At 40.5% G+C, this 24,045-nt stretch overlaps 2 protein-coding genes across 2 annotated transcripts in view; both read left to right on the forward strand.

The window, feature by feature from the left end:
- Positions 1–24,045, forward strand: part of kbtbd13a (kelch repeat and BTB domain containing 13a) — a 388,109-nt gene that overhangs the window by 312,286 nt on the left and 51,778 nt on the right. The gene's annotated exons all lie outside the window — the stretch shown is intronic.
- The window catches only part of LOC127352013 (uncharacterized), a 38,821-nt gene continuing 19,381 nt past the window's right edge, over positions 4,606–24,045 (forward strand). Inside the window, exons 1-6 of the mRNA XM_051380093.1 lie at positions 4,606–4,691; positions 4,806–4,865; positions 4,985–5,131; positions 5,248–5,307; positions 5,454–5,527; positions 5,706–5,815. Coding sequence (XP_051236053.1) covers positions 4,644–4,691; positions 4,806–4,865; positions 4,985–5,131; positions 5,248–5,307; positions 5,454–5,527; positions 5,706–5,815 — 499 coding nt within the window. The 5' untranslated portion in view covers positions 4,606–4,643. The remainder of the gene's footprint in view (positions 4,692–4,805; positions 4,866–4,984; positions 5,132–5,247; positions 5,308–5,453; positions 5,528–5,705; positions 5,816–24,045) is intronic.

The raw sequence follows: 24,045 nt of genomic DNA on the forward strand, positions 1-24,045 counted from the left end.
AATCAGGTGAGTCCTGAACCATCCCTTAGTTATGCTGCTATAGGCCTAGACTATCGAGGATTTCCCATGGTGCACTGAGCTCCACTCTTCCTCTCTCTCTCTGCAATCATTCATGTCCCATTAATGCATGTTACTACCTTTACTTTTTCCCCGGAGTTCTGGTGCTTTCTCGTCATGCAGGTTCTCATGGATCCTGGTGAAGCCTCCTGCCATGGTCCTGCTTGACTGCCATTGCTAATATCACTGATATTGTTGTTATCATTATTATGAATATTATTATTACTACAGTTACTATTATTACTATTGTCACTGCTCATTGTCCCCCATCGTTGCTGTTGCGTCGTCATCGTCTTCTTCATGTTCATCATCATCAGTCACTACTATTGGTGTAGTTGTTGCTACTGTTGTTGCTTTGCAACTGTCTGTCTGTCTGTCTGTCTGTCTGTGTCTCTCTCTCTCTCTCTCTCTCTCTCTCTCTCTCTCTCTCTCTCACTCTCTCTCGCTCTCTCTCACCCCGACTGGTCGAGGCAGACGACCACCCACCTAGCGCCGAAGGGTCTGTCCTAGGTTTCTGCCTCTTAAAAGGCAGTTTTTCCTTGCCCCCCATCGCCAAATGCTTGCTCATGGTGGTACTGTTGGGTCTCTGTAAATGTTATAAGGAGTTTGGTCTAGATCTGCTCCATTTGAAAAGTGTCCTGAGATAACTTCTGTTATGAATTGGCGCTATACAAATAAAATTGAATTGAACCTCCCCGCCAAACTAGGGTAGAGAAGTGAGGGCCTGACGCCTGAGAACCGAAGCTCGCTCACTGCTGTGATCCAAAGAACCAGGTGGTCTAGACGACTCTGTCTTTCTGGTAAGTATATTCAGGGGGGCCCAGGGTAATCGATTCTCGCTGCCCTGCAGTGGTATGTGACAGACGTGTCAGCAGGGCAGGTAAAGACTGCTGCAGAATCGCCGGAGCTTCAGGTTAAAGAGCTATAGCCAAGAGAGTCCGGGACTCGTCTAGTAATGCATGCAGGGTTGAATGGCCAGGAGACTTGAGTCTGATGCATGAAGTTACATGCATGTGTGAATGAATTATGAAGAAAAAAAAAAGGAAAGGGAGAGAGAGTGAATATTTTACTGCAGAAAATTAAATGGAAAAGAAAAGAGTTTTTCCTCTTTGAACATTTAAAGGTTCCCAAGAAAATTAAAGGGACATTAATTTTGGATCTGTAAAAGTCTTTTCTGTAACAGTCAGCTTCAAGGTCCATGGAAATTTGGAAATGGACAAATTCTAAATTTAAAGAAAAATTGTGAAATCAACATCACTTTGAGAGAATAACAAAGGCATGATTCCTTTTGTCACTTTTGGGGAATTTGTTTTAAGAAATTAAATGGGAAAATTAGTTCAACCAATAGCAAGAGCTCAAAAGATAAAAAGTCTCCATTGTTATTACTCCTGTTGACTGCTAACATTCCGTTTTTAACCAACTATAAACAAAGTACTGACCAACTTGACATGTGGGTTAAAGAAAAAAAACTAAAAATTGAATTAAAAACTAAATGAGAAGGGAAAGAACAACAAAGCAAAAGAAAGAAAAAAAGGAAATGTTCTCAGAGCAGATTGGATAGTATATTATCTAATAAAGTATATCAGTACATGTATATGTATATGGAAACATTAGGGACAGAAAACTTAGGCAGGGACAGAATCACTAAACACCTCTACGTCTCAGTGCCTCAAACTAGATCCTGATCTGGACTCGGCTCCACCCAGAAGACCACTATGAGAAGACCAGCCAGCACCATGAGCAGCCGCAGCAGCCTCAACAACAACAGACGCCACCAACAGAATCCCTCCAGGATTCAGGCGCAAAGAGACTCTATCAGAACCTCGACACAGACTGTGGCAGAATATCTAGCCAGACTCACACTGGTCCACAAAACACACAGTGGACTTCGTAGATCAGAGGCTATGGGGGGGAACAATCCCATATCACCCTGTGAGGCCCACTGGAGAGACAGTTTCATCCAAGGCATTAAGCCAGAAATCAGTGATATGGTGAAACGTGACTGTGTGACTTGAGACTATGGAAACCTTCAAATTACAACTGGACCAGCTGATGGTGTATGAGAACCTATCTACGGGATGCGGACAAGGCTGAGGACACGGCAGAAGAGTTTGAGGCCAGGAGGCACCAGCCGATTGACTAGAGGGTGGGCCGGGGACAGTGAAGGCCCCATCTGGTTTGGACGCAAGGACTGAGACGAGAGATCCACCAACACATCAGACATGTGAGAGCACTGACACAGACACATTCATATGCAAGACAAAAGCTGGACATACAGGAACTGATTTACCATGCCATTCTATGTTATGAGTCAAAACAGAAAATTGATTACTTAGAGATTTATGCTAAATACATGCACAAGGCATACGAAATAATGCCAGAACATACAATCAATGCAGCTAAAAAATTCAAAAAACTAAATAAATAAATAAAATGAGTGCGAGACACATGATAACAGTAGGAGCATCAGGCACACACGATAGAGAGATACACAGCCCAACTGTCATGTAGTGAAGAAATCCACAATGTCAAACTCTGTTTCAGGAACCAAACTCAGATCCTTATGTCTCATTGGTCAAATCTAAACATGACAGGTGGGAGAACTTATTGGACCAGAAAATGCAATGAAGCTACTGGGTGGGGAAAGACATCAGATCCTAATGTTGATTTTTACAAACAAACTGAAGGTATACCATAAAAGATTTTTGCCATTGTGAACACGAAAGAAAACAAAAACAGTTGAGCTCATTCCATACACAAAACTTAAAATAACAATCTGGTAACAATTGATTATAAACTATGTCATGACAAACACATTTTTGTGAAAGATGTCTCTGAAATTCCTGAACTAAGTCAGGTACCATCATGCATGGGCACAAAAACAAAAATATATATTAATGGGCATTGCCATAATTTTTAACTGCAAATGGACATGTTTCAGTTGAATTATTTTTTGTCTTTACAACTAATGAGTAATGTGGAGTTTGTAGAAGTAAAGTGAGGAAAGAGATTAAGTGTAATGTAAATAGCACAAATAGTAAGTAAAGTAGTTATAAAGAAACCAACTGTACTCTGAGCAGCTTCAATGGTTGTTTCAGTCAAACAACTATGTTAATGATGAATGGCAAACACACAGCCATTTACATAAGTAAAGCCCATTATTTTACTAATCATGTGTGAATAAATTGTAATCTGTGTTTGAAAGAAAGGCACACTGCCTGAATGCCACACCCTATCACACCTTGTACTAGTCAATCATACACAACTGGTCACTGCTCTCTTTGTCCAAGTCAGGATGTAAAAAGTATGTTATGTGCTGTTAACAAGCAGGAGTTTATGAAGCAGTCATAGCAGCTATTATTAGCATCTGTGTATAAAATCTGTGAATGTGTACAGCAACTCTGCTTATCATGGTTTGCACATGACAGCTCACTTACAGTAAATAATCTGAATTTATTACTGGTTTCGTTGTTTACAATCTTAACTTTCCATTGAGCATATAGTGTCTTGTTGTTGTTATAACTAATCAATTATGTTATATACTTTTAGATGCCATGTGGCAAATCCCACTGTCGTTCTCAGGCCGCTAAGAGGAGAGAGGAAGGCTGACGACCATTGGGGATTCCCATCTGCGCACCATTGCAGATGGAACTGTCAAGATCTCAAAGGGAAATCTTTCCTTTGGCGTCATGTCGACTCCAGGGGCCAGCGCGTCTCATCTGAGGACCGAGTTGATCGATGCAACACTGCCCCGGACACCTGATGCAGTGTGCATTTTGGCCCCCAGCAACAACCTGACGACCAGCAGTACCCATGATGTGGCCGGAGAAGAGTTTCAGAAGCTTTTGACCAGTGCACGTCATCGTTGGGAAAATGTAAGTTGTTTTGTTTATTTTCTGTAACACTATATTTTCTGTTCAGTAATTAATATGCTTAAATGAGGTGTTGCAGTATAAGTTATGTGTATTTAAATGGAATGTCATTTTGAACAAAACTGGTTTTGTATTTAAAAACTGTTATTGTGTTTTAGGTGTTTGTGGTGGACTTTGTTCCGCGTCTGAATGTTGCACCAGAACTGCAGAAGCACATGAGCCGGAAGTTTCATTCTGTGGCGAAGTCAGAGGGTATGTTTCAAATAGCTGTTAAAGTTACATATGTAATGAATAATATTTTCTCAGATAGTGTTTGAATAAATATTACAATATATTAGAAATAGATTTGCTTTGTTAATTTGCTAAAGATAATATATGCAAGTATATTAATAATTCATATATATTTTTTCCCTCTTAGGTATTGCGTACTACTCCACGTTTGAACATTTCACTTTCAGTCGGCTGGATCTGTGGGTCACAGATGGTGTAAGTAGCATATACTGTGTGCACACAAGGAAGTTTCATTTACACTTATTTGTAGTTGTAGTAATTTATAGTAGATACATATTGAAAGTAAATGTTTATTTCTTTTTATTAATTATTCTAACATTTTCAGGTTCACTTGAGCGATGACGAGGGCATGGAGATTCTTGCCAAGTTTTACTAGGGATGCTGCCTACAAGCAACTCGAGGTGCCAGCACCAAAGGCACAGAATGTTCCGAGAACATCACCCTGGATGGAAAATGGTGAAGGGCAAGAAGGTAAAATTTGCATACTGTACTTGTGTTTTTCCCACTGATAATTGCTAAATAGTTAATTCAGAAATGTTCACCATGCATTCATTTTAATAAAATTATTGCTATTTGTCATTACAGAGGATCCAATCTGAGGAGCATCCCTCTAGGCTATCTGAAAGCAGGCTGGTTCGGCATCAGGTTTGTGGTATACCCTAACATTAATGGTTAAGATATGTTTATTGATTCTATATCTATGCACATTGATTTTAGACAATGACATTTCTGACTAATAGGCTGCTTCTATGTTTATTTCACAGGTGGATGGATGTCCAATTGTGCTGAAGGAGTGTTTCATCCCCCTGAATCCTGTCAAGTTCAGCAGTTCCATGTTGGCTGCCATGGATGCTGTGGTTCGAGCACATCTTCCGAGCCTGGATTGCCCAGCTATTCCACAAGACGCAACGGTAATTTGATTGAAAATGTGATGTGTTGATTGAGATCTGTTAAAACTGTATTGTTTACCTTAAAACACTCACACACATATTTGTTCTAAAAGTGTGTTTTCATTTTCTTACATCAGAAACCAAATGTGGAACAAAGACTGAAACTTACCTGCAAGAGGAGACTTGCAATGTGCCAGGTTTGTCTTTATTCTATTAATGAAATGACTGATTTGTACAGTTCAAATGGCAGGCACCAAAAATGCAATTGTTTCTTTACTTTGCAATACTTTGTAAATTATTGAAAACAATAAGAAAATACATGGTTTTGTTTTTGTGTAAACAGGTCAAGGCAACACCCAGTGTTGTGGAGGTGTCTCCCAGGCTGACACCTGCCGCTGTGTGGTTGCAAAGGAGGAGGTTGGTACACTTTATTCTAAATCAGTTCAATTTTATGTGCATGTGTGCATTGGCCAAAACAAATTGTGTAATTCACATTCAAAATTATTGTATATGACTAGCAAGTTCTCTCAAATGCAAAAATGACAGTTTTGTTAATGTATTTTTAAAAACTTTTTTTCGGTGGATGCAACTCCAGGTGCATGTCCTCAGAGCCATCATCTACCACTGCTGTGGAAGAGGTTGTGGAGGAGGAGGAGGTCAGCAGGTCAGGTCCCCCTATTCAGCGCCCATCAAGATTCATCAAAAGTAAGTGTGATGCTAACCCTCACTCTGGCATGTGTGCAGAGAAAAAGCAAGTGGCTGTTGTTTCTGGTACTAAAGTCAGAGTTGTGCCGACAACTGCTGATGTTTCTGGTACTAATGTCAAAGTTGCGCCAACAACTGAGGATGTTTCTGGTACTAATGTAATGGTTGCGCCGTCAACAACTGATGTGTCTATTGCGTGCAGTGTTGTTGCTGCGCTTAAACATGTTATTGCTCCTGTGTGTCATGTACACACAGGAGCAATAACATGTTTAAGCGCAGCAACAGAGATGTTGATAACATTTGTTAGGCAAGAAGTTGGCTAGTTTTGTAGCTAAATCAAATAGGAATAGTGGCTTTGAAAATGAGCTATGTGAGTTCATTAAACAGCACAGTGTTTTTGGCAGGAAGTGGAATGTAGCTATTGGTCCATCAGTCTACAGAAGTTTTGACTTGGACGAGTCTGTGTTATTTGAAAAATTACAGGAACCTTTGTTGACTGATGGAATGTGTCTCTTGAACCTCCACGGTGCTATTATTGAGCACAATGGTTACTTTGTGGTAGTTGATTGTGGTACTTGTGATGCATCTGGTTTGGCATCTAATATTGGCAGGTCTGTAGCTGTTTTTAACACATCCCTGCGTGACCTGATATTGCATATCCGAAATCTTAAGGTGGGTGCAGAGTGGTATGTCATTAGCAGGTTGTCTGTGAAGGCAGATTCTGACATTGACAGTAGTACATTGCTGACAGATGTAGATGTTGATGTCACAGTTACAACTGCAGCTGTAGTCGAGGGTGGCAGTTCGCAGAGTAATGCAAGTTCTGTCAGGGGATCTTTCCATCAGGCAGATCCTCGGTTTCAACACGCGGAGTTCAGTGTATGGCTATCAGTTTGGTAGCCGTAGCAAAACACCCCTTTGATAGTGTGTTTTTGTGGCAGGCTGACAATCTGGACAAGGTTGTTGTTTTGGGGGATAAACTTTACAATACGTTTAGGGACAGCAATGTTTGACTTTGAGTATGGGAATTGTGTTTCTGGATATATTGATGTAGTGACAGGTGAACTGATTGATGCTGGTGCAATCACCAGTCTCAGGTCTGGATTAGATAAGATGTTTAGTAAATATGACGTTTTCTGACATTGGGTGGAAATACATGCGCAGTCATTAGTCAAGGTGGCCGTATTGCTGTAGTTGATACGCATGCGCGCAGTGCGGATGGGATGATGGATGGAGAAGGGAAAAGTGAGTTGTTGTGTATTTCACTTGCCTAAATTATGAGAAAATAGTTGGGGATGGTAACTGTTTCTTTAGAGCAGTTAGTCAGGCTGTGTGTGGTACACAGAAGTATCACAGGAAAATTAATTCAATTCAATTCAATTTTATTTGTATAGCGCCAATTCATAACAGAAGTTATCTCAGGACACTTTTCAAATAGAGTAGGTCTAGACCGAACTCTTTAAAACATTATTTACAGAGACCCAACAGTACCACCATGAGCAAGCACTTCGCGACAAGGGCAACGAAAAACTGCCTGTTAAAAGGCAGAAACTTAGGACAGATCCTTCGGCTCTAGGTGGGTGGTCGTCTGCCTCGACCAGTTGGGGTGAAAGAGAGAGAGAGAGAGAGAGAGAGAGAGAGAGAGAGAGACAGACAGACAGACAGACAGACAGACAGACAGACAGGTGCACAGCAACAACAGTATTGGCAATGGCAATCTAGCAGGACCATGGCAGGAGGCTCCACCAGGATCGATAAGAACCTGCGAGACGAGAAAACACAAGAACTCCGGGGAAGAAGTGAAGTTAGTAACATGCATTAATGGAACATGGATGAGTGCAGAAAGAGAGAGGAAGAGAGGAGCTCAGTGCACCATGGGAAATCCCCCGATAGTCTAGGCCTATAGCAGCATAACTAAGGGATGGTTCAGGACTCACCTGATCCAGCCCTAACTATAAGCTTTATCAAAGAGGAATGTCTTAAGCCTACTCTTAAATGTGGTGAGGGTGTCTGCCTCCCGAACCACAACTGGAAGCTGGGTCCACAGGAGAGGAGCTTGGTAACTGAAGGCTCTGGCTCCTGTTCTACTTTTAGAGACTATAGGAACCACAAGTAGCCCAGCATTCAGAGAACGTAGTGTCCTAGAGGGGTAAAAGGGTACTATGAGCTCTTTAAGATATGAAGGGGCCTGACCATGAAGAGCTTTATAGGTGAGGAGGAGGATTTTAAATTCTATTCTACATTTAGATACTACATACTATTCTACATACAGGGAGCCAGTGCAGAGAAGTTAGTACAGGAGAGATGTGATCTCTTTTTCTAGTTCCTTTCAGTACTCGTGCTGCAGCGTTCTGAATTAATTGGAGCGTTTTAATGGACTTATTGGGGCAACCTGATAATAAAGAGTTGCAGTAATCCAGCCTTGAAGTAACAAATGCATGGATTAGTTTTTCTGCATCCGTCTGTAATAGGATGTGTCTAATTTTTGTAATATTACGTAAATGAAAGAATGCAGTCCTAGAGGTCTGCTTCATGTGGGAGTTAAAAGACAAATCCTGATCAAAGATAACTCCAAGAGTCCTGACAGTGGTGCTAGAGGCCAAGGTAATGCCATCTAGAGTAACTATATCTTTAGACAGTGAGTCTCTAAGGTTTTTGGGGCCAAGAACAAGAATTTAGTTTTTTTCTGAGTTTAACATCAGAAAATTGCAGGTCATCCAGGATTTTATGTCCTTAAGACATGTTTGTAATTTAGATAATTGATTAATTTCATCGGGCTTGATCGATAGATATAACTGCGTATCATCTGCATAACAGTGAAAGTTAATGGAGTGATTCCTAATAATGTTGCCTAAAGGGAGCATATATAAAGTAAATAGTATTGGTCCAAGTACAGAACCTTGTGGAACTCCATGACTAACTGTAGTATTTATTGAAGATTCATCGTTAACATGTACAAACTGCGAACGATCTGATAAATATGACTTAAACCAGCTTAGTGCAGTTCCTTTAATGCCAATTTGATGCTCAAGTCTCTGTAAAAGAATATTATGGTCAATGGTGTCAAATGCAGCACTAAGATCTAATAATACAAGTACAGAGACAAGTCCATTGTCAGAAGCAGTCAGAAGGTCATTATTAACTTTAACCAGAGCTGTCTCTGTGCTATGATGAACTCTAAATCCTGACTGAAAATCCTCAAATAAACTATTGTTGTGTAGAAAGTCACACAACTCTTTGGCGACTACCTTCTCCAGAATCTTAGAGAGGAAGGGGAGGTTAGAGATTGGTCTATAGTTAGCTAAAACCCCTGGGTCAAGAGTGGGCTTTTTAAGAAGGGGTTTAATTACAGCTACTTTAAAGGACTGTGGTACATATCCTGATAATAAAGAAAGATTAATCATATCCAGTAAAGAAGTGCCAATTAAGGGAACAACTTCTTTAAGCAGTTATTAGACTTGCTGTAGTAAAGCATTTGAAAGCCAGTGGTGGTATTTTAAGATCTGAGTATTCTTCAATGGAGGAATATCTCACAATGTCAAAAATGGCCTATGTCGGTAGTTGGGCCACAGAAGTAGAGATTCAAGCAGCAGCAGATTTTTTTGGAGTAAGTATATTCACTTACTGTGATGGTCGCTGGCTTGAATATAGTACAAGCTGTTGTCAAATCAGGGGATTTATTTAGAAAATTGCAATGGTAATCATTATGAGACTGTTGTTTGTGTTCAGCAGCCAAACATGCAGACTTGCTATAGTTACTGTAAAGTAGATATGTCTTCTTTAGGGAGGTACCAGCTTAGGCAGAAACATAGTCAAAAAAGAAGTTGTATAGTTGAAGAGGTTGTGGTTGTAGAAGATAATGTTACAGAACACAAGTCAAATGTTCAGGCACAGGCTACTCCGATTATTAAATCTTATTCTTCTAAGTGTCTAAAGATGAAAAAGAGATTCCGTAGGAAAATTAAATATCAGGGAAGTGTGATCAAAACGATATATTTGCAAAATACTGTGTATAGACAAAAACTTAAGGAATTGAGTAAAAATAAATATCAGACAAACTGTTCACATAGGCAGACAGTTAAGATTTAGCAAGAGTAAGTACAAGACAAATCGTTCACATAGGGAGGCAGTTAAGAAATTTAGCAAAACTAAGTACAAGACAAATCGTTCACATAGGGAGGCAGTTAAGAAATATAATAACAGTAAGTATCATAGAAATCCTGAACATAAGAAATATGTCACAGCACTTAATAAACTGAGAATGCAGCAAATGAAAGAACAGGCACAGCAGTTTGATTTTGTTATGGAGCACTTTTTAGATAAAGTTAAGGAAGGACCAGATTTTGTGTGTTGTGTCTGCCATAGATTATTGTTTAGACATCAGGTTTTAAATCGCAAAAGAGATTATTATAATCAGAGAAAAGCAATAGCTTCACTTGCAGATAAATGTATAACTGAAGATTATTTACACAAATGTAGTGAGGACTGTGTGAGGCCGTGTCAGTGGTTGGGTACAGCTCAAGGTCAGTTGTGGATTTGTTACACGTGTCATCGTAGGATTAATAAAGGTGTAATGCCACCAGAATGTTCAATGAACAATTTGAGTGTGCATGCTATTGCAGCAGAATTGGCTTGTTTGAATAGTCTAAAACAACATCTGATTGCTTTACATATTCCATTTATGAAGATGTTGGCATTACCTAAAGGTGGGCAAAATGGAGGTCATGGGCCAGTAACATGTGTTCCATCTAATGTTGTGCAGACTGACAATTTGTTGCTGCGTTCTAATATGGAGGGATCTTTGTTGTGTGTCAAACTGAAGCGTAAGCTAACCTATAAGGGTCATTATGAATATCAGTTTGTGGACACTATGCACATAAGGCAAGCGCTGCAGTATTTAAAATGTTCAAATATTCATTATAAAGATGTAGAGTTTAATGAAGCCTGGCTAAATGAACTTTGTAGAGAAGAAGATAATGACGTTTTAGAAAAGGGCAGTGATAGTAAGGTAGAAAGTGGTGAAGCATCTATAGATGTAGGCGAAAATGAGCTTTTGCATGATAGACAACAGCATTGTATGTTCCAGGATACATGTCTATTGCCTGCTGATGTTGGTCAGGAAGCGCTGGATCAGTATTTTGATAATGTTTTGAATCTGGCACCAGCCGAAGGTAATAATCCTGTGAGACTGTTGTCACATAACACAAATGAAGCCAAATGCTTCCCTGTGTTGTTTCCGCAGGGGTGCAATACTTATCATCAACTTAGGGAGCATCGTTTGACATTGTTGCGTTACTTTAACAATAGGATTTACACGCTGATGGTAGGTTTGCACAAAATGTTGAATATATCTTTTTTGCTCAGTATATGTCTGAGATTCAACAGGTTGTGTCAAATGTATCGATAGCCTTACGGAAAGGGAAAGGGGGTCATACTTCCCAAAAAGTAAATGATTTGTTAACTAATTAAACAACTTGGCATCCCTACGTGGTTTTGTTCATTTTCCTCCGCTGATATGTGGTGGAAAAATCTTCTTTCTAGTATTTTGAAACAGGAAGGTAGAACAGAAACCGCTGAAGATTTAGAGTGGGCAGATAGGTGTGATTTGTTGCGCTGCAATCCTGTAACTGCGGCAAGAATGTTTGATTTTCGCTGGCATTGTTTTCTGAAAGAGGTACTGATGTCTCCATCTCATCCAATTGGCAAAATTAAGGACTACTTTTACAGGGTGGAATTCCAGCAACGTGGTTCACCACATGTCCATTGCCTCTTTTGGATTGAAGATGCCCCAGTAATAGATAAAAACACAGATGAAGAAGTGGTTGAGTTCATTGATAAATATGTAACTTGTAAATTACCGTCAGAAGATGAAACGCTATTGGACATTGTTAAATCTGTGCAACATCATTCAAAGCGACATTCAAAATCTTGTAAAAAGAAAAACACTGTATGTTATTTTAATTTTCCTAGGCCGGCATCAGCTAGGACATTTATATCTCATATTGATAATGAAGAAAATGAGGAAGTGTGTAAGTGTAAGATAGATAAATCAAAGAACATTAAACAATGTACATGTAAAAATCAGGGTGGGGAAAAATCTGACAAAATTAAAAAAGAGGTTGCAATGAAAATTCTTTCTGACATTAAGACGGCTCTTGCAAGATGACAACGCTAGCTTTGACACTGTAGAACAATTGTTTAGACATACGCGTGTAAATCAAACACTTTTTGAAATGGCATATAATCGCATTGGTAGAAAGACGGTTGTGTTGAAAAGGCAGGCTAATGAAGTCTGGATAAATCAGTATAGCAAACCACTATTAAAGTGCTGGAATGCTAATATTGATATCCAGTATGTTGTTGATGCCTATGCGTGTGTAGTTTATATTATTTCCTATATTTCTAAAACAGAAAGAGAGATGAGATTGTTGTTAGGAAATGCATAGAGGGAGGCAGCAAAGGAAGGTAATGTTAATGCTAAAGATGCCCTGAAAAATGTAGGTAGTGTGTATTTACACAACAGAGATGTGTGTGCAGTGTATAGATTAAGAGGTATGCATCTGAAAGAATGTTCCAGAATAGTCCAATTTGTGCCTGTAGGGGACAACGTTGTTAAAATGAGTCTGCCTTTAAGTGTGTTAAAACAAAAGGCATTATCACATGATCTTACAACTGAAGATACGTGGATGACTACTTATGTTGATAGGTACAAGAATAGGCCAAGAGATGGTACTTTTAATGAAATGTGTTTGGAAACATTTGCTTCGGAGTATCAAATTCTGTATAAAAATGAAACCTCTGTTAATAGAATTCAGTTAACCAATAATTGTGGTTTCATTTTGAAAAGAACACGTACGCAGCCTGCAGTGGTTCGTTATGTGTGCTTTTCTGAAACAAAAAACCCGGAACTGTTGTATCAGAGTATTTTGCAGTTGTTAATGCCGTACTGTGAAGATGCTCAGCTCAAACCTGAAGGTTTTGAGACTTATGAGCAGTTTTACAGTCATGCTCATGTCAGGTTAGGTGATGGACCATTACAATTAGTGAAGAGGGTAGTTGATTTGAATAGAGGCAAATTTGAGATTGATGCTAATGTGTTGGATAATATCCAAAATGATATTGATAGTGATGGTGTTGTTGAAGATGCCTGGTGCCAGCTTTGCCCAGAGCAAGAATTAGAACAATTAGAGTGCATAGACTTGTTTAGAAATGAAAAACAAACAGTGGATGAGCACATAGAAAATATACCAGATTTAGCTGTTAGTAGGGAGCAAGTTGCCCATTTAGAGAAGAGAAATAACATTCTGTGCAGAAGTGACGGTCTGGCGTTACTTAGATCTCTAAATGAGACACAGATGTGTATTTTTTATCAGGTTAGAGAGTGGTGTTTAGATAAGGTAATAGGGAAAAAGCCAGACCCATTACATGTGTTTGTTACAGGTGGGGCAGGGACAGGTAAGAGCCATTTGATAAAGGCTGTTCAGTATGAGGCTACGAGGCTGTTGTCGACTGTGTCTCATCATCCGGATGATGTTACTGTTTTGCTAACAGCTCCAACAGGGATAGCTGCACACAATTTACATGCAGCTACTATTCACCGTGCATTTAGCATTGGTAAAGATGTACATCTACCTTACACGCCTTTGGGTGAGGAAAAGGTTAATTCTTTACGTGCTAAATACAGTAGTTTGCAGATCTTAATAATTGATGAAATCTCCATGGTGGATCATAAGCTCTTGGCTTACATCCATGGAAGATTACGGCAGATAAAACAATCTGGTGACTCTTCCCCGTTTGGAAATGTTAGTGTGATTGCAGTAGGAGATTTTTATCAGTTGCCTCCCGTTTAAGGGAAACCACTGTATCTAGACAATATAGGTTGTGATTTGTGGGCTAACCTATTTATGATAGTAGAATTAAAAACTATAGTTAGTCAAAAAGATGTTGTGTTTGCAGAGTTGCTGAATAGGGTTAGAATACATCCAAAGGGTGTGCCAATATTAGAGGGTTATATAAATATATTAAAACATTGCGTAACTGGTGAAGTCTGCTCAGATTTACACATTTTTGCTACAAATAAACAGGTAAATGAGCACAATATGGAGCATCTATTTAACATGTGTCCTGAGTATGTTACAATAGTTGCTCAAGATTTTGTTAATAGCAAGAAAACAGGCAAGCTTGAGCTGATGAAGGGACAGCATAGTAGGACATATAATACGTGTTTAGATGAGGTGCTGCTTTTGAGGAAGGATGCCCGCGTCATGTTACTTAAAAATATAGATGCTGATGATGGTTTGGTTAACGGTATGTGTGGCATTGTAACAGATATAGTTTATCCAGACACTGGTACGTTTCCTTGCATGGTCTATGTTAAATTTGATGACCCTGAAGTTGGCGCACAGAGGAGGAAATGCTGTGCAAATACTGTTGTGGGTGACATGGGTTCCACAGGCATTGAACCTGAGGAGGAAAGCATCACAAATAAAGGTGGAATGCGTCGGCAATTTCCTGTTAAACTTGCATGGGCTTGAACAATACATAAGGTACAAGGTCTTACTGTGGACAAAGCTGTTGTGTCCCTTAAAGCAATATTTGCACCTGGGCAGGCTTACGTGGCTTTAAGTCGGGCTAGGACTTTATCAGGTTTGATTGTTCAAGATTTTGAGCAGAAAGCTATATATTGTAAGGATAGTATTAAGGATGCAATTAAAAACATGCCTCCCTTCTTGGTCAAAAATATGACAAGGCACAAATTCAGTACACAAACCTTTAATGTGTTTATCATGAATGTCCAAAATTTAAGTCATCATGTATCGGATTTGGCATTGTGTACACAGCATTTGCAGCTTAACTGTATTGCTGTTACAGAAACATGGCTGCCTGCAGGTTCCTCTGTTGAAACTGTAAAGATAGATGGTTATACTTTCCATAACCATCCCAGAAGTTTATCTTACAGTAGCAGCAACCCAAAATTAATTGAAATACAAGGCCAACAACAATGTGGTGTTGGCATTTACAGTGCAGACAATTTGACATATAATGTTCTCCAAACACCAAATGTAAATTTAGAATGTTTGGTTTACAACTGCACTACACACAATATATTAATAGCAGTTATTTATCGACCACCATCTTATCCCATGACTTTATTCAGAAACAATTTAAGTAAATTACTTGATTGGTTGGATCTGCAAAGTAACACAATTGCTGTCATGGGAGATTTTAATAATAATAATAATAATAATAATAATAATACATTTCATTTATAATGCCCTTTTCATCAAAAGATCTCAAAGTGCAACAGGTTAGAAACAAAAAAAGATAAGCAGATTTTAAAAAAAAGGAGAAAAGAATAAAAAATAAAAAAGTTTAAAAAAAAACATCTAAAAGGGACCAAAAGCTTTGCTAAAAAGAAATGTCTTAAGATCCTTTTTAAAACAGTCAGTGGATTGTGGTGCCCTCAAGATGTCAGGGAGGGCATTCCACAGACGTGGGGCGGCAGCACAAAAGGCCCTATCTCCCATGGTCCTGAGTCTGGTTCTGGGTATGTGGAGGAGGTTTGAGTGAGTGGAGCGGAGAGAGCATGTTTTGTTTTGTGGGTTGATAAGTTCTTTGAGGTAGGGGGGGGCATGTCCATGGATGCATTGATGTGTGAGGAGAGAAACCTTGTACTCAAGCCTTGTGGAGACGGGAAGTCAGTGGAGTGAGTGGAGAATGGGGGTAATGTGCTCATGTTTCCGCACTCTCATCAGGATCCTAGCTGCAGAGTTTTGGATGTACTGAAGCCTCTGCAGACTCTTGCCAGGAATCCCAATGAGAAGTGCGTTACAGTAGTCCAGTCTGGAGGAGACAAAGGCATGAACCAGCTTTTCGGCATCTGAGAGGGAGAGAATGGGACAGAGTGTGGAAATGTTACGGAGGTGGTAGAAGGAGGTCTTGCATAGGTGATTTATATGGGCTTCAAAAGTGAGTTGGGAGTCCATTTTTGCACCAAGATTTGTGACTATTAATGAGAGGAGGATGTTGGAGCCAGAAAAGGTGATGCTGGTTATGGATGATGATTTGGTCTAGTGCGGGGTGCCAACCAGGATGGCTTCAGTTTTGGAGCTGTTGAGTTGAAGGAAGTTGTGAGGTATGATTTGAACCAACTGAGGGCAGTGTCATTGAGTCCAGTGGTGAGGTGGAGCCGGTTTAAAAAAATGCCATGGTCGACAGTATCAAATGCAGCAGAAAGGTCCAGGAGGATGAGGAGGGAGGGAGAGCCAGCATCGGATGATATGAGGTTGTTTGTGACTCTGACAAGGGCAGTCTCTGTGCTGTGGGCAGAGCGGAAACCTGACTGGAATTTTTCAAAGAGGTTATCATGTTTGAGGTGGTCCTGAAGGTGGGTGGCAACTGCTTTCTCAAGTACTTTTGATATGAAGGGGAGATTTGAGATGGGCATGTAGTTGGATAGGACTTCCGGATCAAGAGTGGGTTTTTTGAGCAATGGTCTGATTATGGCATTTTTTAAGACGGGGAATGTGACCAGTTTGGAGGGAATTATTTATGACAGTGATATGGGTTTTTACCAGGGAGGTTGGGAGAGGGTCCAGGGGACAGGTGGTGGATTTCATCTTCCTGATGATGTTCTGCACCTCTTCTGATGAAACCTCGGGAAAGCAGTTTAGGGGTTGGGAGACGGTATATGTTGGGGGAACAGTTAGGGTGGGAGGACCAGAAAGGGCAGAGCGAATATGTGCAATTTTTGATGTGAAAAAATCCATGAATTTATTGCACTGCTCCTCTGTAGTGGCAGTAAGTGGGGGGGATTGTGGTTTGAGAAGGTGGTTTACAGTGGAGAAAAAGCTGCTTGGAATTTCCTGGGCTGTTTCTGATGGCATCGGAGTAAAACTGTGACCTTGCCTCTTTGAGGGACTGTGCATATTTTTGTTGTTGCTCCCAGTAAATTTGTTTGTGGACAGTGAGGCGAGTCGAGACAGACGACCACCCACCTAGAGCCGGAGGATCTGTCCTAGGTTTCTGCCAAGTGCTTGCTCATGGTGGTACTGTTGGGTCTCTGTAATTAATGTTTTAAAGAGTTCGGTCTAGACCTGCTCTATTTGAAAAGTGTCCTGAGATAACTTCTGTTATGAATTGGCGCTATACAAATAAAATTTAATTGAATTGAATTGAAATTGAATTGAGGCCAGAGGCTTTGAAGCGCCGCTCAAGGACCCGCCCTGCTGCCTTCATCTTACGAAGCCCATCTGTGAACCAGGGAGCTGAGCGGGTGAAGGTGACTGTTCTTGTTTTAACAGGGGCATGAAGGTCCAAGAGGCTGCTCAGATGGCTGTTGTAAATGGTAAATGGACCTGTACTTGTATAGCGCCTTTCTAGTCTTCTGGCCACTCAAAGCGCTTTTACACTTCGTGCCACATTCACCCTTTCACTCAGTGATGGCAAAGTCCATCGAACAGAAACTAACATTCATACACATTCACATACAGGCATCGGGAGCAATTTGGGGTTCAGTATCTTGCTCAAGGATACTTCGACATGTGGCACCAGGAGCCGGGGATTGAACCCACAACCTTCTGATTAAGGAATGACCCGCTCTGCCTCTGAGCCACAGCCGCCCTAGTAGTCCACTGCTTCGTTGGCTGATGAAAAGTGTGTGGAAAGATGCTGAAAGTCTGCTGCCAAGAGTTCTGGGTTTATGTTTTTTAGGTTTCTGAAAGAGATATTCCGCTTAGGCTTGGAGAGGCTGGATGGGGATGGCAAATCCATAGAAATGGCCTTGTGATCAGACACACCTAGGTCATACACCTGCAGGTTGGTGAGAGTTTGTAATGACCAGGTCCAAGGTATGCCCCCTTGTGTGTGTGGGGACATCAACAAGTTGTTTTAAATTAAAGCAGTCCAGTAGTTGAAGAAATTCAGCTGCAAAACGGCAGGAGGGGGTGTCAACGTGGATGTTCATGTCACCTAAAATTATAACATCGGCAGAGGATGTGCAGAAAGTTGTGAGAAGATTTGACATCTCAGTGATAAATGATGGGTTTGGTTTTGGTGGTCGGTAGATGAGGAGGAACAGCACAGGAGAAGGGGACTTACATTTAAATGCAAGGCATTCAAATGAAGACAGTTCAGGTAATGGTTGCAGAGATAGCTCCAGATCACTGCGATGGATGACTGACAGGCTGCCACCACATCCTGTGCTGCGAGCTTTCTGGAGGTAGCTATATCCTTGGGGACAGCTCTCATTTAAAGAGGAAAAAGTATTTGGTTGGTGCCAGGTCTCTGTAATGCACATATAATCCAGATATTTATCCAGGATATGGTCATGAATGAGGCAGGATTTGTTTGTAATAGACTGTTCTTTTAAGAGTTCAGTTTTGCTACTTGATGCAACAAGTCTTTGCACTGGCCGTAGCAGACTGGAGTCCACTCCACGTTTCCCATTCAGCTCACTGAGAGGTGTTGCCATGGAGACTGCACTCTGATGACGTGTGCGTGGAGCGACAGTTCGCGTTGCTGACCAGAGAGCCAGGATGGTATGACTTGTCTGTGAGTAGACAAAGTTTCTGCAGGAACTTCTATGAATGTAGCGCGGACGGCGGAGAAGTCCTAGTTGTTTAATTACTGCAGTGCACGGTGGAGTGAAGAAACTGTTGAGATTCATCAGCTGGTTGACGGAGTAACTCAACATAGTGGTGGTGCCGGCAGCGGCGTGGAAGAGGTGCAGGTTGTTTTTAACTGCGTAGCCAGAATGCTAGCTACAAGGGCTTTCAACTCTGTGGTAGCGGCGATGGGTGGTTTCAGGCTTCCCAGATGCACTTCACAATGGCAGGGACAAGCTCAGTCCAGGCTGTCCAGAGGAGACTTTTCCGACTGCGGTAGCAGCGGCGATGACCAATTCCAGGGAGTCACCTATGGGATTAGATTTGTGCCAAAAGAAACAAACAAAAATAGGAATTTGAGAGAACATAAAATTAATTTCAAAAATAAAACTTCTTTGCGGTCTCTCTGCTGCTCTCTCTCGTTTGTGCTCCCTGATTTTTTGTTTGCAGTTTTGGCACAAACCTCTCGGGTGGGCGGGCTTTATCAGCAGAGCGTCCCCATTGGCTAATCAGTTTTTGACTGACACAGCACAGTAGGCTCAGTGTCCCGGAAGTTACGTGTAGGTAGCTGGCGCGCTAAGTCTGGCGAGACAAGAATAAGAATAAGAATCCACAACAAGAAAAACTAATTAAATGTAAGTATTTATTACATACATATATTGTCTGTGAGTAACATTTTGTTGTTATAAGTTATAAGTAAAGTAAAGCAAGGTTTTGGAGAGGAAAAAGGAAAGAGGGATTTAATTTAGCTTTCCTGTCAGAAAGGCTGTATAACGGCAAGGTAAAGCACTGAGTGAGTGACATTAGTTGAGATACTGTATATAAACGTCAAGGTATTAACAAGGCAGCTCCACCAGTCTCCCCTGATTCACAGGGCAAATTATGTGATTTTTAACAAATTACATCATCACACTTGCGTGTGTAACCATAGACACCGCATTGGCCGTCACCGCTACATTGGACCGGGCAGACAGCCCTGTAAACAAATACTAGTAAGGGAGTAAAAAGTAGAGGAGCTGGCGTCTCTCTGAATAAAAAGCACTATAACGACATAACAGCAGACACCCTCTCCACATTTAAGAGTAGGCTTAAGACATTCCTCTTTGATAAAGCTTATAGTTAGGGCTGGCTCAGGCGAGCCCTGAACTATCCCTTAGTTATGCTGCTATAGGCCTAGACTATTGGGGGATTTCCCATGATGCACTGAGCTCCTCTCATCCTCTCCCTCTCTTTCTGCACACATTCATGTCCCATTAATGCATGTTACTAATTCACTTCTATCCCGGAGTTCTTGTGCTTTCTCATCTCGCGGGTTCTCATGGATCCTGGTGGTGCCTCCTGCCATGGTCCTGCTTGACTCCCATTGCACTGACCGTGCGAAGGCCCTATTGTATCTGTAGGAATTATCATTCCTTCCAAACGAATGCATATTTGGAGGCCGCAACATGCTTGAAAACTCATAAAACGCAGTCATGGCGAAAAAAATCTTATTTTCTAGGGGTCCACTATAAACATGGCAAAATGGCTCCTCAGGGGCCCATAAACTGTATGCCCCTTTCACCGATATGCATAAAAATCGGCACACGCGTAAAATCCAGTGAGCACCATATAACTTTATAACTTCCATGTACATGGTCCGATCTCAACGAAACTTACTTCTGTACCACCAGAACACACAAATTTGCTATAACTTGAATGTACATTGTCCATTCGGCTTCAAACATCACTTGTCTGACTGTACGACTGACATGTACGAAAATTGGTACGCATGTCTATCATGATGGGACAAGCAAAACAGCGTCTTGGACCCATAACCCAAATCCAACAGGAAGTTGGTCATTTTGAATTCCGTGGTCATTTTTGATGAATTTTTCGCCTTGTATTTGAACAAACTCCTCCTAGGGACTTTATCGGATCAACTTCAAAATTGGTCGGCACAGTTAAAAAATATTGCTGATTAAAAGTTGTGCTATTTGTTACTGTACATTGAACGGCGTGTCCGTGGCGTGCCTTCCAGTTTGGCCAGGTTAAATCGATTGTCAAACTGTGACGCCATTTCCGGCATTTCAGGGCTTCAATTTTAACTAAATCCTCCTACAGATTTTATCGGATTGACTTCAAATTCGATCACTGCAATCGAGGCACATTGGTGATCGCAAATTAATCAAATATTTACTTTCGCAGTGAAGTGTCTCTGGCACAGTGTCTGAAACGTGTGACAATGTAGAGCGGTCTCACTCAGCTTCCGGCGATGAGGGCTTGGGGCCCGAGTACTAACCGTGCAAAGGCCCTATTGTCATTGAAGGAATTATTTTTCCTCCTAAACAAAAGCATATTTGGAGGCTTTCCCATGCTCGAAAACTCATGAAATGCGGCACACATGTCGGTCGTGGTGAAAAAAATTGCGTCGCTTTCAGGTTGGCCACTAGTTTAGGCTAATAACTTCTGCATAGTTTGTCGCACATTCAAAAACCTTATATCCTCGTATTCGGTGAAAGGAGCTGAATCTCCCCATATAGGCCACGCCCACTTGCGCCTCAAATTTCTTTTCGTTAGAGCGCAAAATGTCCAAAATGTACTTTTTCATGTTCCTCCTATACGCTTTGTCCGATCCGCACTAAATTTTTCATGTAAGATCTGGGGACTGTCCTGGCAAAAAAGGAATTTGAAGAATTTTGATATTTCAAAAAATAAGCACGCTATAAAGTTAGGACTTCCTGTAGATTTTTCGTCAAAACAGGAAGTGGACCATTTCTCCACATTGGTATGGCCGATTGACACCAAGCTTGGGTCCATACTTCCCCATGTCTTCCTTAGGCATCGTGCACAATTTCAGGCCATCACCACAAGGTGGTGCTCTTTAAAATTTAGAAATTCGTGTTTGTAGCGCCCCCTACAGTATTTCAAAAAAGCAGCACCGGCACCACGTTTCACTGATATGTATGAAACTCGGTAAGCATGTGTACTGGGGTACATGCCATGTTTGTATGTATGTATGTACCACTGTACCATGGTACAAATATGGACAGATGCAAATCAAACATTAGTGTCCACAGTTCATTAGCCCTTCTAGTGGTGTTGCCCTATAACTTTGGTGAGCTTATAGCTTTTCCTAGCAGCACCATCAGGTCAACATTTTCCCATCAGCCTCTGCTGTACTAAATTAAGTTTTATAACTAGGTTCGGGAACAACCACACCTTGAACTCATCTCATTTCCGCTCAAAACATAAGATAAGATGTTCCTTTATTGATCCCCCTTAGGAGAAATTCAACACTGACACAGCAGCATAGGGCAATGTAGTGCAAAAGAGAGTACAAATACTTAAGCACACAGACAGCTCCCCCACTCAGAGTCTCACAAGTCAGTTCCCCCTTACCATTGCACCGAACCCTTCCATCCATTCATCCATTTGCCAACAAACCTTCATTCTTCAATTTTCCTCCCTCATCCCTCATCCCTTTTTCCCCTCATTCCTCAACCGTTCATCCCTCAACCTCTTCCCCTCATCCCTCAGTATACCACATTGGTTCACATTTGTTCATTATGTGCAATAAACTTTTCTTATTTCATAAATTTGATGGCATGGTCAGTGAATGCTGTTTCTGATGTGTCAGAACACACAGTGCATCACAATTTGCTGTGTATGGGGCTTCACAGCCACAGACCAGTCAGGGTGCCCAGGTGGTCACAATGTTATGGCTGATCGGTGTATATCAGATTACAACTTGGCAAAATGAAAACAATAAAAGTTGTCCATGATTATAAGTATTTTTATTGCCTTTTTTTTACCAGTCCATATTCCATACTGTGATCTGTGGGGCTTGAACCAGCAACCTTCCAGTTCCCCAGCCAAGTCCCTACACACTGAGCTATTGCTGATCTATAATGCCTAATATTACCATGGCTCCGAGACAACACTGACCTGAAAACAGGATGTAATGACTTTCCAGTATCTTACTAGACAAACAAACGTAATCTGTTAAGTTGTTTAAATGTAGGCCTATCATAGTCATAAAAGTAGCTTTTGTTTCAATTAAAACATTCAAACAAAACATGATTTGTGTATGTTCTCTGTATTATGAAATCATTTGTCCTGTTAAAACCATCAAGATGCCCTACACTTGCATAATTTGAAGGCAGCCTCCTCACTGTAACCACATTTTATTGGACCTTGATAAAAGATGATTGTCTGAAAGCCTGTTGACCAAATTAAACCTCATCAACCTTCCAATTTCGGCTTCATCATGTGATCAAGCAGGATGAGCCCCAGCAGTGACACTATCACTCCCAAGGCAGAAAACTAATTTTGTTTAAGAGCTCAGAAAACCCAGACACAATCTGATGAGGGGAAGATTTCTAAGTGTGAGTGTATGACAGTTATTTTCCTCTCTCTCAAATGACAATCGTGTCAGCTTTTCTTTTCTACCTCTGTTATTTCTGCCTCTCTTCTATGCACTCAACATCTCCTTTGTTATCAGCTGCCAGCTTGTGACAGTGTTGAGCAGTTATTAGTAATAATATTACAGTAATAATACTGCTTTCCCCAGTTACTAGTAGTGTAACTAATTACATATACATTTTATTTTTTTTATTGGTGAAATTAAGTGACAGACAAGGTGACATGAGGGACAAATACATCACACCACGTGGACTACAAATACAGACAGCGGACATACAGTACAGATAACAACAGAAAAATACAACGTAAAGTTACAATGATATGTATATAGGTGGTATAGGTGTGTGTGTGTGTGTGTGTGTGTGTGTGTGTGCATGTGCGTGCGTGCATACGTGTGTGCATGTGGATGAGAGGCAGACATAATATAGCATAGGTAGATGATACAATAAAATAAACAAGTAAATAAAGTAAAAAAGTATAAATATGAGAAGAGAAGGAGGAGGAAAGAAAAAGAGAAAAAAAAAATTATAATAATAATCTGCAATACGATATGGCATACATTAACATAGTATATTGCAATATAATTTAACCTAATATAATGTGACAAGATAATGTGAGATAAGATAAGATAATATAGGGCAATACAGGACATTATAATATAAAATGCAATATGATTTAACCTAATATAGTGTGACGAGATAATGTGAGATATGATAATGTAATACAGAGCAATACGAGATTATAGCATGATGTAATGTAGCACAATATAATATATAATAACATAATATAAGATCATATGGTATAACAGATATACATATATACATATATACAGTGGGTACGGAAAGTATTCAGACCCCTTTAAAATTTTCACTCTTTGTTTCATTGCAGCCATTTGCTAAAATCAAAAAAGTTCATTTTATTTCTCATTAATGTACACTCAGCACCCCATCTTGACAGAAAAAAACAGAAATGTAGAAATTTTTGCAAATTTATTAAAAAAGAAAAACTGAAATATCACATGGTCATAAGTATTCAGACCCTTTGCTGTGACACTCATATTTAACTCACATGCTGTCCATTTCTTCTGATCCTCCTTGAGATGGTCCTGCTCCTTCATTGGAGTCTAGCTGTGTTTAATTAAACTGATTGGACTTGATTAGGAAAGGCACACACCTGTCTATATAAGACCTTACAGCTCACAGTGCATGTCAGAGCAAATGAGAA

This window comes from Dicentrarchus labrax, unplaced genomic scaffold, assembly GCF_905237075.1.
Source record: "Dicentrarchus labrax unplaced genomic scaffold, dlabrax2021, whole genome shotgun sequence".
NCBI classification, from domain to species: Eukaryota; Metazoa; Chordata; class Actinopteri; family Moronidae; genus Dicentrarchus; species Dicentrarchus labrax.